At 39.5% G+C, this 15354-nt stretch overlaps 1 protein-coding gene across 13 annotated transcripts in view; it reads right to left on the bottom strand.

Moving 5' to 3' along the window:
• Window positions 1-15354, bottom strand: part of LPP (LIM domain containing preferred translocation partner in lipoma) — a 637427-nt gene that overhangs the window by 318227 nt on the left and 303846 nt on the right. For all 13 annotated transcript variants that reach the window (XM_070583407.1, XM_070583403.1, XM_070583408.1 and 10 more), the window contains one exon: window positions 2051-2173. In XM_070583407.1, the coding sequence (XP_070439508.1) occupies window positions 2051-2173 (123 nt within the window). The remainder of the gene's footprint in view (window positions 1-2050; window positions 2174-15354) is intronic.

The raw sequence follows: 15354 nt of genomic DNA, 5'->3' as shown, positions 1-15354 counted from the left end.
TGAGAATTTAGGAGGCAAAAAAAAGACTAAACAAAAACTCTGTTAATGAAAAAGGGAGGGGGTGCCATAGAGGTATCTGAACGCAAGATGGGTGAGTCCAGGTGCAAAGTCAGCGGCCTTGCTGTCCTGAAAAACTGGGCTTGAGGTAATTGCTTGTATGGAATGGGAAATATGCTTAACATCAAACAATGGTCAGAAACCATGAAGTACACAAAGTTTGCTGGAGAATATTTCTCAGACCTGGGCCCATCCTCCTTCAGCTTTCCAGAGTTGGTCTTCTTTCCTATGTTCCTTTTTCAGAATGAATTTTAGCTTTCCACAGCTTGAAAACCTTCAAGTATTCCCCGATATCTACAAAAGGCAGGCCAAAATCTTACTCTGGCATTTAAACTAGTCCACAGGCTGTCAGTAGGAAACCTCCCGTCCTACAGCCCACTTCAAGCCTGCGATGGCCTCATCTGCAGCCACCTGGCTCTCTGCAGTTCTCCAAAGGCAGCCTGGACCTCCCTGCCCTATGGCTTAGGCTGCTCTCCCCTCTTGCCTGCAACATATTACAATTGCACCCATCCCTCCAGCTGAACATGCAAGTCTTCTGATAAAGCTTCTCAGATTCTGCCACCTTCAAAAGAATGTTTCACTCCCTTTCTTGCACTTCTACAATATCTGACATAGTTTAACTTACAATATTATGGGCTTCTGGGTCTTGGGTCCTATTTTTCCCCCTTTCAACCATCCACTTTCCTTCTCCTAACAGTTCCCCCAAAAGACCAGAGTGTCTGCTACATACCTGCAGCTCAGTGCATGTTTTCAGAAACGAAGTGCATTTTCACCACTGGCAAGTCTGTAGATAGCTAAGGAAGCCCTAAACTCTAGTCTGTTTTGCCTTGTGCCTCCAAGTAGATGACAGTTCCATTATGTGTCTAGGAAAGGTAATGGGAATATGTCTAAAGAGGAAAGCACTGCCACCTTACGTGCAGTTCTGTGTTGAAATGACTGACAGCAGAGAAGCAAGATTGGTTTTTAATTTGTGAAAGGAACATTGTGAATATAGGAACTGCTGTTTAAGAACAGGAGCGAGACTCAGAGTGCCGTGTGCACTGTCACTTAGTCAGTCAGGCATCATGCAAGAGTCAAACAACACAGCGACAACAGTGCCACGGCAATGTTTGCATCTAGAGTTCTGCTGGCTGTCCCTGAGGACTTGGAAGCCCTGAAATCAAGTTGCCATTACCTTCTCAAGACCTGAGCAAGGCAGCGAATGACTACTAGCAGAGGAAAATCGGCTTCTGAAAGGTAGATAACAAACTAAGATGCAGAAAAATAGCCAAGTTCCAAAGTAAGCAAAAAAAAAAAAAAAATGCACAGAAAAATGGACAGTGAGTCACTACTTGCACTTGAAAAACACAGATTCATTGCTATCACCAAATTCCGGTGAGGCTGAGGAGAAACTGGTACATTCAAACTGTTGGTGCCAGTATAAGCTATTCACAACCTTTGGAAAGAAAGTAACGAAGGTGGTCATACTCCTCAAGGTAGAAATCCCACTCTGAGGATCTGAGCCAGGGAAAGAGCTCCAAAGAAAATAGACACGAACATGTCCCTCACAGCATTACTTATGAAAAACAGCCCAAAAATGGATGCCACCTTGATATCCAACACATAAGGAATTTCTTTACAAAAGACATAACTTCACCTTAACTTGAACATGGCCATGTTGAACCACATTGGTGAAGACTATACCAACATGGAACAAAACATCCATATGGGCAAAACCAGAAAGAGAGCGGGCCAATGGAATAAGAAGAGATTTAATTTTCATAGCATTTTTGTATAACGCTGTTATGTTATTTTAAAGCAAATACTAATAAAATCATTTAAGAAGTTTCTGTCTGTTAACAAATACATGTTGATATTAAACAAAAAGACAAGGTAGACTGTTGACTCTGAGAAGAACAAAAAAGAATGAAAGGGCTATATGAAGCAGCTTGTTTGTGAAACTTGTAGAGTACCTGTGGCTGGCAATGCAGAGACCATCACGGCCAACTCTTACCTGTGGGGGCCGAGGCTTGTAGGGGGAGCTGCACTCAAGATCAGCCAGGATGCTCGTCAACGAGTCTATCTCAGCATCCAGGCTGGAGCGTCTCTCCTCAAGTGTCTTGCCTCCAGGATTTCCCTGTTGGAAGGAACACAGACGTGTTAAAAAAGGAAATTTCCAGTTTCCATTGATATCAGTCTGAGATCACATTTCTCAAGTTAGACTGTGGCTTCATCCAAGCTTTCCTGCATCTTATTTTTTGGTTTTTTTAGCTTTTATAAAATCTTGGTGAAGTAGTCCAGAGTAGAATTATCCCTTTTAGACAAGTAAGAAAACTGAAAGAGATGAGGTGATTTTCCTTAATGTCGCACACTTATTCAGTGGCTTTTTTTTTTTTTTTGATGAATATACAAGTAAAAGGAAATAAATGCCTCCAGCCTTGTAGTCAAGATTCAGATCCAGCTGGGGAGACATTGCAAGTTCTTTGTGTTCAGGAACCATTGCACAGAATGACGACATCCTACTCGGCGCAGGAAGGGGAAGGGGTAGGAAGCTTACAGTCCAGGAGCGGGATCAGTGGATATTAGGTGTGTCCATGTGAAAGAGAGATGACAAGTCCTAAGTGATATGCCCAAAAGTGAACTAGAATGAGGCTGCTCAGGGTTCTAGCCATGTGGCTGCAGAGGAAGCATGGGGTGGTGACCACTGATTATGAAGCTGGCCATCTATGGATTGCATATGTCAATTCCTAGTGTTATCAGAAGCACTGACCTCCACCTTCACTCAGAATCAATATCGGGCAAGTAGAAGGCAATAACACCGCCACAGGGCATTCCCAAGAACTGTGAGCAGGCTTGGGAAAACCAAGATAAACAGTTTTCCTGAAGTGAAAGGCAAGGAAATATAAAGTGAGGGGATCCTAAGATTTGGAAGCAGGGTGAATTACAATAATATTTTAAGGTAACACAGTAATGATGATCATGGATTGTAATGGGGATGTCTCATAAAACTCCACCAAGAAACAAAACTGTATCTGCAGCAAGACCCTACCCGAATGAAATAATGGAAAGTCAGCGTAATCTAATCAACTCCACTGAACTTGTCTAAGGAAGTTAAATATCAGGATACGGTCTGGAATAGTTTAGAAAAAGCATGAGCCAAGAAACCAGAATATCCTCTGCAACAACAAAAAATAGGGTACTCTGACAAGCCAGCATTAAATCTTACAATTCTCTAGGTAAATTTATCTTTTTAGTGACTATGCAGCATCAGGCAATGATAGCATAATAGAATCGCCCATTAATACCACTTGTTCCTATTCCCCTGGTAGCTTGCTCCCCAAACTACCTTTCTTGAGTCCTAGAACCTATTTAATCTAAAGCAGCCTCCTCTTCGTTTTCTCACTCTGGATATATTTGTATGACCCTGCTTTGGCACTCTAACCCCTCACCCAGTTTTGTTTATTTTTTCTCATAATATCTATCACTGTCCAACATTATCTTTTATGCATATTTGGCTGTCTATCTTCAGTTTCTCCAGGAGAATGTAAGCTTCATGAGGGCAAGGACTTTGTTTCACACCTTGCTGTTTCCCCAGAATCTTGCTCAGGGCCTGATCCACGGAAGTGTTCAATAAATATTTTGAGTAAATAAATGAATAAATAATGACAGACTCTGCAACAGGTCTAGCCAGTAACCTTTTTCATATCAATATCTTTTGGGTAAAAGCACCTGGAGGTACAACAGGAACAGGAGACGCTCTAACATACAAAGTACACAGTGGGAAATAGAGAACCAAAAGGCTCAGTGTGCGTGTGTGCACACGAGTATGTGTCTGTGTATTTCACACTGTAAGGCCCACATTTGAAGGCTGACTTTGCAAAAATTGAGACATTTTCCTCAGTTCCCCAGCCATAGCCAAAAATGGAAAAACTGAAATGACAGGTTGGTTATGTTTTCTCAGAGTCTGAATTTCCCGTTTGACCAAGCCCTATAAGGCCAGTGGGTCTTTGTCCTAGGAACACATGTTTTCAAAGTGCTAATCTCTCTATCAGAGGTGATCTCATCCTTATTCCAATGCATATTAATAACTATAAAATATTGTGGTGTTTTAAAGAAAAAAATCCTGCTAACATTTAAAATTCACCTGAACATTCTGGCAATGGGTCCTAGTACAACAAGGCAAAGCAGGACATTATAGTGTTGGAAGGCAACTGAGAAGTGTATGCACCTGATTCTCTCACATGCAGATATAAAACATTATAATAAACATGAATTTGCAGGCGTTTTTCCATATACCCATAGCTAACACCACATGTTGGTAGGGATGGGGGATTGGAGTCTGGTTAATTTTTTCCCTGGGCCATGGTTTCCTCATCCATAAAACTAGGAGAACATACCTTGCCCTCCCCAAGCCAGAGGGATGTTACAAGATTCAGATAAGAAAATGGATGGGAAAATACTTTGTAAATTGTAAAGTGCTATAATTATGATGATTTTCATAAATAGCATTAATTATAGCAACCAGTAACTATAAATTAATATGAATAATATAGCTATTGTTAATTATTCTTCTTTTTAAGGGGAGCATCATTCATTAAGTGTTCCCTTGGGGTATGAGTAAAGAGACAGGATTTAATCAGGTCTTCAAAATCTGTACTTTACTCTAGCAGAAAGCACTTCAACGGCCCCTGCCCTAAGTCACTGGGATATCTAACTACAGAGACTCAAAAGTCACAGAATTACCCTGAGCTATGCAGTGAAACACGTAATTATCGTGCGCAACCAGCCTGTGCAGGTAAGACTTCAACTGGTATCCAGCTCCTTATTTACCCTTCCCTCTGAGTTGGAACTATCCCCTATTTTAGTTTCTCTTATTAGGTTGATGCAATTTAGTAAGCTCCAGCCTAATACTGTGGGATTTTGCACGAAGATTCCCTTTGCTGCTCTACTTGACCTTCTGATAAGAGCTTTGTTCCTTCCATTTTTATCTCCATTATGGAATAGAAGAGGCCTCTTTCTTACCATGGAGTGTCTATTTTATGTCTCAGTTCAAATAACTGAAGTCGTGCCCAAGTCCCACCACCAATCCTTCTCTCAGTACTCTCATCTATTCTCTCAGCACCTTTAGATTCAGGAACTCTCTTGCTACTCTCCACACTTTATACTAGATACCAGAAGCCGCAGTCCTATAACCAGCTGACAGAATCCTACATACATACCTACAAGTCTTCTCCTTAACTCTCTCTCACTGTAGCTTTACCAGTCACCTGATGGCTCAATGACCTGCCTGAGCCCAAATAACAATGAAGAAGATTCTCCTGACTCTTTGCTTAATGCTTTTTCTAGATACCACATGAACAGCTATAAAGCAGTCATAGTAATAATAACAATTCTCATACTCTTCAAACATAACTAGAGAGATTCCACTGTCTTAGTCCAGGTTCTTCCAAAAAGCAAAGCCAGAGACAAAAGCTTAAATGCAGGTCATTTATTTGGGGAATCAATCCCAAGAAACAGTATTGAAGGACTGGAGAGTATCCATCCTCAGGCTCCAGTTCTCCATTGGCTGGGAATTGCCTATGGGGTTATAAACTCCCTCACATTTGTCCCAAGAAGTAGATGGTGGCAGAGAAGCCCCAGGACAGAAAGTTGGAGAAAGGTATTGCAGCAGAGGCAAGGTGCTGCCAGGTCATATCTATGCAGAAGTGGTTGTTGCAGCAACAGCTAGTGCATGAAAATGGGACGAGAGGATGAGAGGTGGAGAATAAAAGGTGTCCAGTGACTGTGTCCTTCTACTAACAATTACAACACCTGCATGAATAAGCCATTCATAAGATATTGTTTTCTGTAAGAAACTTATTTTCATTCATTCAATAAATATGTAGGTAACAAAAACTATTCAAACCAGAACTGGGGCTTATTATAACTTGGAAAATCATAATTCTTAGCATCACTAGTAGAATTACAGGGTGATGACTCCCCCATTGTAAATATATAGGAATTGACTGTAAAACAGAACCCAGAACCAAAATGTACAGCATATGAGGCCATTTTCAAAAGTCTGACTTTAGATAGGTCGTGCTTGTACTCAAATATTGCTAATCCACTAACTACAGGTGATAGACAAGGAGTACCAGTAGTGAGTTATGAAGAGTATTCATTTGTATTTATTTATTTATTCATTTTTTCTTTATATCTAAATATCTTATTTTAAAAAATATTTTTATAAAAGTTGAACAAGTAGCGTAATGAACTCCACCCACAAACCCTTCACCCAGATTCATCAACGCCCAACACTTTGCCGTACTTGTGCTCACTCTCTCTCTAATAATAAACAGAATACATAGAGATGTTTGTTATTGCAGTTAAACCATTTGAAAGTAGCAGAAACTTCCCCTCCATATACGTCAGTTTGCATATCCTAAGAATGCCTAATTTTTCAATACCTTTATCACGCCTAAGGAGTTTAACATGGGTGCAGTACTATCTAATATACATGCGTGCTCACGTTTCACCAGCAGTCACAACAATGTCCTTTTATCTGTTGTTGTTGATGTCCATCCAGAATCCAACCAGAGATCACACATGGAAGTGACATGTCTTTTTAGTCTCTTTTAATTTAAAACAGGTCCCTAGCCTATTTTTGTCTTTCATGAAACTGACTTTTTTTTTTTAAGAATTCAGGCCAAGTGTCTTATAAAACGTTCAACAATCTGCCTTTGTCTAATGATTACATTCAGATTAAACAAGTTTCGTGGGGATATCACATGCTTAATACTGTATCTTTCCCACTGCATCACATCAGGAAACTCACAACATCAGTTCGGCCCAGTTTGGTGATGCTAAGTTTGATGACTTGACTAAGGTGGTGTCCACCATATTTCTCCACTGTAAAAGCGCCTCTTCCCTTTTAAATCAATAAACCATCTGTGAGATAATACTTTGAGACTCTGCTAATCTTCTGCTCATCAAGAACCTTTCACCCAATGGTTTTACCATCCAGAGATGACCCTACTTGAATTGATTATTGCATTGGTCGTTGCAAAATGGTGAGAGTCTTCATTATTAATGAATGGAAATAAATGGATCCTGCATAGCATAATAACAATTTATTTATTAAGTATTCATTTCCATTTTGAGGTAGGGGAACAGGACTAATTGCAAAGTCCTCTGCTATTAAAAACATCAGGAACCTGAAGATCAAATCAACATTGTTAAAAGGGAATTCTTGTTCAAGCTGTTAAGAAAAACAAACAATCAAAGGGAATTGTCTAGTTAATTAAGAACCAGTCTTTCCTCTAAGACGTTTACATCCTAGAATTAGAGCCAATACCCAGTGTCAGACTCAAAATATGCATGAGCCTGACCGAATCAGCAACAACCTCCGGAATCTTTGATGTGGCCAAGCAATCTCACTGACACAGCACAGAAGGGGGATCTGAAGAGCCAAGATTTGTATGTGACTGCTCAAAACAGACCTGAGAAAGAAACCAAATAATCAGCGAGAAAACCTGATGGTAGAAATACTAAACCCTTGATTTTTAAATCGTGTTTCACAAGCTCAACAATTTCCTCCAGACTCCAGGTGTAACACCAAGGGACTGCCAGCTCCTACCCAAGCCTGGGCTTTGTTTTGTGATTCATTAGAAAACAAAAGCTTGCCCTGATAGCTTAGGAATATAAAACTATTTCATCTTAAGGAAACCTAGAAGGTTACAACCCAAAACAGTACATTTTTTTGCATACAATTTTGATTTTCTTTTCAATGGTATTACTTAAGCATTAAGAACGCAGCATGAATTTCATTTCATTTTTATTTTCTTTTATGGTCAGTTAAGTTCTTTATTCCTTTATGTCTAATATCAGTAAGAAAAACAACAGTTGGCGATAACAAAAGGGATTAAAAAAAGCTATACTATCTATAAACAACAAAATTAAGGATCTGTTTTTTGTTTATCTATCATCTTTCTATCTTTGATGAGGATAAGTATATAATCAACGGATTTTTTTGTTTGTGATCATTTAAATTAAATTTTCCTCCCAAAGCTATCCTAACACAAACAGGCTAGTGGTGAAGTCTCTGGAGTAAGACTGTAGGGCTTTGAAATCTGGATCTGCCACTCGCCAGTTCTGTGACCTTAGGCAAATTACCTAAACTCTCTGGGTCTCAGTTCATCTTGCAGTTGTAAAGATTAAACAAGTTCATACATGTCAAGTACTGCTCACATCATAAGTATTCAATAAATGTTAACTACACAATTATTACCTTGACCATAGCCTCAAAATAAATGCTTTGGCTGACATACAATTGACTATATAATTTCTAAAAATATTTTGACTCAAAGTAAAACTCACTGCTGGGGGCTTCAGTTATGAGGCTCTTGTACTTCTTAACACATGTGATGACGCTATGAATTAATTGTGAAGAACATAACTCTAGATCAGAGGTTCTCAAACTTTAGCCTGTATAGAACCACCTGGAGCGCTTGTTAAAACACAGATCACTGGACCCCACCCAGAGTTTCAGATTCCTTAGATCTTGGGTGTGGCCCAAGAACTTATATTTCTAACAAGTTCCCAGGTAATGCTGATGGGGCTGGTCTGAGGATTACACTTAGAGAATCACTGCTCTAAGTAGATTTCTAACACAATGAACATTCAAAAGAGTAAGTGTGTGAATGTGTGTATGTGTGTGTGTGAACAGAAGTGAATTTATAAACTTTTATCTTAAAAGCAATCTACGTCATGTTACATGGTTAATGATGCCACGAAAATACCAACAGACAATCCAAATAATGGGTAAGAGAGATCTGGCTAAAAATAAAGATGGAAACAGTAGCATTGCTGCTTAATATAATCCCCCATGCTATATAATATGAGCACCTGCATCACACTGATTCAGTTAACGTCAGGCTGAGAAAGGCAGCATTCAGTAGTGGGAATTATAGAAAATATGGCCTATTTTGTCTAATAGAAATGTCACTTTATTGAATGAGACCCAATATGTTGGAAGAGAAAAAAAATGCTTTTGTTCATGTTGAGTTGTGCACTCTCCTTCCCAATCATTTAGGTGAAGGACATGCCGTTCCAGTCATCTATCTGACCAAATGCATTCTCCTCCATGAAAACGTTACTGATAACCCAGCTGATCTGATAACTGAGTCTTCTTTGTCTAATTCTCTAGGATAGCAATGCTCAGAGGAGAACTCTCCTGTTGGTTTGTGTGAATGGCTCTTCTCCTACGCTGCTCTGGGAAACAGTTTGTGCCAAGTAGCATGCAGTCTAAAGAAGGCATGAGGTTTACAGTCTACTGTATACATTACCTTCACATCTGCCTAGTGATACAAAATATACCATGTTCTTTGAGATTCTCTGTAAAATCATGACTTAAAAACAAAAACAATTCCCTTCTCTAAGATGCTTATTATCTAATGGCTGAGAGAAATACAACTCAACTTTTCTAATGTGCAAAACCAGGGTAAAACCTGAGTCTCCTTATTATCTTAGAAGATTCATTGACCCCACAGGTCAAGGGCAGTGGAACGGTGCCTCCAAAAGCCACCTTGGGAGCAAACACCGTAGCATTCAAAATTGAGACAATATTTTTACTATTCGAAGTAGAATAGTAGCTTTATTCTAATCTTTATAAAATATAAATAATATTGATAATGTACTCTTAAAGTAGCCCCTTACGATTAAAATAAAAGTCATTTTGAATGAGAATGGCTACACAGTAACATGAAAAAATACATATATTACCCATCTATCCATTGATAAAATAAGAACTATAAGTATAACCACAAGAATATTAATTATTTGACAGTAAAATAGACATCTGGTATGCCTTTTTTGTGTGTGTGCGCTGAGGAAGATTGGTCCTGAGCTAACATTTGTTGCCAATCTTCCTCTATTTTGTATGTGGGTTACCATCACAATACAGCTGATGAGTGGTGTAGGTTTGTGCCCAGGATCTGAACTGACAAACCTGGGCCACTGAAGCGGAGCTCGGGGAACTTAATATACCATGGAGCTGGCCCGTGGTATGTCTTTCTTAAAGCAGCAGAAGCCTCTGGTGAAAAGGAAATCCTACCTGGAACCCCGTTATTTAAAAGAGATAAACACAGAGCTGCTCAGGTTCAAGTACAAGCAGGGGAAGCCTAGGGTTCCACTCACTGGGTCCTCCCCATTGCCTTCAGCAATGTCCCCTGAAGCACTTCTACAAAAGATAGTTTGAAAATTATTGTTGCAGATTTTCTAGGCAAGCGATAGATGGAGAAACAGGAGCCACCTTGTCAGTCAGTCCACATACATAGTTTAGTAAACACTATAGCAAGCTGCCTTTTCTGCACTCTGTGTGTGCCTGTGTGTATGTAAATAGAGGGTACCATCCAAGTGAAATATCTATAAAGATATCCACAAAATCATCTAGGATCATGGAAACTTTCCCAGGAATGCTTTGCACAATACAATTAACACAAAATAATATAAGTACCACAAGTTTTAAAAGGCAGAGAAAAAAATAGTTTGGTCTTCCAGTAAGGAAATATTAATTTGGGGGAAGGGGAGAGAAGAACAATAATTGTTTGAACCTATGAATTAAATAGACTGACTAAAATAATTTTTGGTCCCCACTGTAGCATGCAGTAGAAAATAGACCATGCCAGGTATTTTTGCTATTGATTTTGTTTTAAAATCTCAAGTAAAATAGTTTTCTTATTTTGCGTTATGATAATACAGGGCCGATGAGTCGGGGCCTAATAAATTTCAGAAGCCACTTTCTCACGTTGTTCAACAACTCAATAGAAATAAACAGAAACAAAGGTTTGAATACTTAGAAATTCGATGTTAACTTATACATTGGCTTATCATCCTCAAACTTTTTCTCCTTGCATCTTTTCGTGACCTGCTAAAATGTTACCAAAATTGAAAACCTAAGAAAGTGTTCACTTCCCATGTCAAGAATTTCACGTCAGGTAGTCAGAGTTATAAAGCAAAGGGTCATGCCATCGAAGTGGATAAGGGGTGAGAAATTCCTTTAAACATTTGTGGCTCTGATTCTATGTGCTAAGCAGCATCAATCAGGACTTGCAGATAAACGATGTTTCGGAAAGTATGAATAGATTATAGATGGTAAGCATAGCAAAGGTAACTCAGGCTCACGAGTTAGACCTATTAGAGCTGGAAGGGGAATTTAAGCAGCTAATCCAACACTTTCATTTCAAGGTAATAAAATTCCCCCAAAGAGGTTATTTAGCTATCTGGGGTAATAATTCAGGGAGGGGGCTGAAATAGAACTAAAACCTGAACACCTTATACTGTGAAACATCTTCTCCAAAGCAATATCTCATACATCATTTCAACTGTTCTTTTTAAGAACCTATGAAATAAGTGGAAAGTTACTCGTGTCCCACCTTCCAGATGAGGAAACTTTATAGGAAAAAGGAACACAGGCGCTGTCAGAGGATTTCCAGTCTCACTGGTGGGACAAGATCAACAAGTTAGACACGGAGCAGAGTCCATCCTCAAGCCAGCTCAGAATGCTACACGGACACACTGGTGCAAACAAGTGCTACAGTAAAGTCAGGACAGGTGGAGACGCTTAGAGTCACAGACACTGGAGACAGGAAGAATCTTTGCTGGCATCTATTACGATCCCATGATTGTACCAAAAGGAAACAAAGGACCAGAAAGCTGAAGTGATTTGCTAATGGTCAAAGAGCCAAGTGATAAGGATGCAACAAGAAGACTTGAATCAATGTTTCGTAGTCCCAGTCCTCCTGTTCAAAACTCACCGTCAAGTAACAGAAGACAGTATTGGCATTTTTCTCCAATAAACCTATAAGTATGTTAATGTCAGAAGAGAACTCTGAAAACTTAGAAAGATTGACCCCAAAAAAGTGATACTTATTACCTATCCAGTGCGACCACAGAATTCTTTTTAGTGAACACGGAGGTGGACGCATAAGTAAGGACAGTAGAGAAACAATAAACTGGGCATTTTGCCCTGGTTCTGCCATAATTCAGTAGCGTGACCGGGGCAAATCCCTTTTTCTTTCTAAGCTTGTTTTTTTCCAACAGCAAAATGAGGGGTTTAGACTTAATCTTTATGTTTTCTTCTAGTTTAAAAGTTCTGTTATTCTAACAAGGTCGCATAAATGTAACCTATGTAACATTATAAGGAGCTTAAAATTTTCTGTTGGTGGTGATGATATTTTTTTCACTTATAGCCACTTACTGGAACCAGATTAACCTGTTTCTATTTAGTGTAAGTGTTTCTTTGATAGTTGAAAATACAGAAGATACAGATCAGATACTAACAAGATATAATTTGAAATACCCGTTTCAAAAAATGGTCACCAATAACAACTTTATAGAGGAAGCTGCATTCGGTTACATTGTTTTGAGAGTCACTAGCTGATTAATGGAAATGGAAAAAGATAAGTGAGAGTGACAACATCCTAGCAAGCAGGCAGGAGGGGAAAAGACAAAACACACGTCATGTCTTATCTCAATGGCTAAGAATGAAAAAGATGAGGGGGAAATTATCTAAAACGGTAGGAATCATATCTTCTAACAATAAAAGATGCATTAGCTCACTAATAATCATCCTAAATCTGTTCATCATTTTCTCTTGGTTGAAACTGTTGTCCCAACACACTCTGGGCAATATGTTATGTGCCAGTAGCATTACTAGTCAGTTACCTAGTCTAGTATACACAGCCTGGGACACAACTCCTTCCGAGAACATGGGAAAAGAAAATCATGGCTCCGTCTGCATGCCACTGTCAACAGAGAAGTGCCTCAGTCTAGAAAAGCACTTTCATAAATATTATCTCACTGGATTCTCCCAGCAATCCTGGAAAGTAGTAGGTAATATTATTCGTATTTTACAAAAGAGGATGCTAAAGTTCAAAGAAAAAGAGACTTTTCCAAGTCACTCAAGTAGTGATGAGAAGAACCGGAATTTGGGACTCAAATGTTTCACTCCAAAGCTCTAGCTCTTGTACTTTCCATGACACTAGGCTGGAAATGTAGAAGGGGAAAGGTCTTGCCTTCAAGCATCAAAGGGAGATTATCTAGACCTATTAGATTACCACAGAATAGGTCATGGCTGTGACTACAGTTAAAAGCTAAGCCCCCATCCTCTCTTTTGCCTTCTCCTTTCTCATTTAGCAGTTTTCATTCACTTTTCCATAAACATTTATCAAATATTTAGGACACATTGATATGAAGGACAGGAATCATTAAAAGAAAGAAAGGATAGGATGGGAGGGAGGAAGGAAGGAAGAAAGGAAGGAAGGAAAGAAGGAAGGAAGGAAGGAAAGGGAAGATGGATGGATGGATGGAAGGAAGGAAAATCAGTGGTTCTCTGCCCTCCAAGTGCTTACAATTGCATTAAAGAGGTTCGGTAATGCAAAAATAACCATATCGTAGGGCTCAAAACAGACAGGTCAATATTAAAGTATATGAAACACAAGATGCTAGAGGACACACACAGACACACAGACACACACACACACACACACACACACACATACACGAGAGAGAGAGAGAGAGAGAGAGAGAGTAGCTAAATAGAAAACTCAGAGAGAGCTGCATGGATGCACTAAGAATTAAGAAGATCTCGGATGGAGAAAAAAAATTTAAGATATTTACCATATGAGCATAAAGATATAGGAGGAATGCTGCAATGTGCACTAACACTTGGCAAATGCAAGTGTTCTTTTAAGTAAAAATAGAGGAAGATCAGACTCAAAGGGTCAGCTGTGGTCAGATTACGCAGGTGTGCAAACCCTAGGCAGAGAAGGAGCTTGGCTGGCATCCAGAGTACAGATATCTAAAGGACAAACACGGTCCCCATGACGAAGGAGAGAGTGGGCAGGGTAATTGTATCTTGGGACTTAGTGTTGATGTGGGAACAAACACATGGTGTGAATCACATATATTCTAGGCAGCGCACAATTTACATTAACAACACTCCCAGCAGGAATTCCTATTTTTATGAAAAAGGTTACCATTGATAAAAAGTGAGTACGGGACCATATCAGAAAGCTACTGATCTCACCTTAATTGGGAGTGAATGTGAATCCACAAGATGACAAACATTTCTGCCTTTGACCTCAGAAATACAAACTAACAGACTGCTTTGAAAAGACTGTCATTTCCCTAGGTAGAGGCTGAAGAAAACCTAAAGGAGGCAAGGAATGATCGGTCTCCAGCCTCGCTATTCTTATCACAACTTAAAAATCCTTTCTCCAGCTCAGAATTCTGCTCATACCTCACTTCAGCCTTTCCCGAGAAATGTTTCCTTTTTCATAGAATTTTCAGAGTCAAGCGATAATTAAATGACTACTATTTACCTAGCAATACTACCTCGTCTATATTAAAGAACCAGACAAATAACAGAGGAAGAAAGAAAACCTGAGTCGGTCACTACTCCCTTCCCTTCCTTCCTCTCCCCTGTTCCAGTGTGAACTTTTTTCTTTATGATCTATTCCACTTAAACCAGGTCTAGAGGCTTTGTCCCATCTGTGGCTCAAACTCAAAGTGGAAACCGGGCCCCCATCTGGATTTAAATTGAAAGGATGTAAAGTAGTGAGGTGTTTGACCAAGTCATGGCACCTCTCAGGTTTTAGTGTCCTCCTATGAAATAGAGGAATAATAATAGAAACCACACAGGGACATTTTGAAAACCAGGCGGGATAAGGTTCCAACCTGGGAAACATGTGTCCAGTAGAATGCAAAGTATACAGTAGGTCTTCTATACATGTTGGCTAGTATGCTCTATAAACGAGAGGATTACAGGACGTCCTAGGTGAGTTCTAGGAGACCCTACAACTATGAAATGAAAAGTCTTGGTCTCAGGGTGAGGCTACATCTTGGTGGCCAAAGACAGGTCCCATAAGAAAGAAAAGGCTGGGGTTTTGAAGGGAAGCTGAGCCTCCTCTCAGGACAGAAGCACCTCAGATGGCCATGAAAGGGAAACTTCTGACTTAATCTCGCTCCCAGATTTACCAAATCTGAACCTTTGGGAGCAAGGCTTAGTAATTTGCCTTTAACAAGCCCTTCATCCCTCGCCCAGTTCTTTCCCACACTAAATCTGAAATCTGCTGGTCTAGGATTTGGTTGCCTGGTACTAATGCAAGCGCTAACAATAACTGGAACAATTTAATTAAAATCCCACAACTCTGAATGCATTTAAGGAGAATTCTTTACTAATATATTCTAACCCAATTCCCAGGAACAGGGAAAACACTTTTCTCTTGTTCAACAGTTCTGTGTTCTCACCCACAATGCCAGCAGAACAAACACAACCTA

The sequence above is a fragment of the Equus przewalskii genome, chromosome 18 (assembly GCF_037783145.1).
Source record: "Equus przewalskii isolate Varuska chromosome 18, EquPr2, whole genome shotgun sequence".
Lineage (NCBI taxonomy): Eukaryota > Metazoa > Chordata > Mammalia > Perissodactyla > Equidae > Equus > Equus przewalskii.
This window is presented reverse-complemented; position numbering and strand designations above follow the sequence as displayed.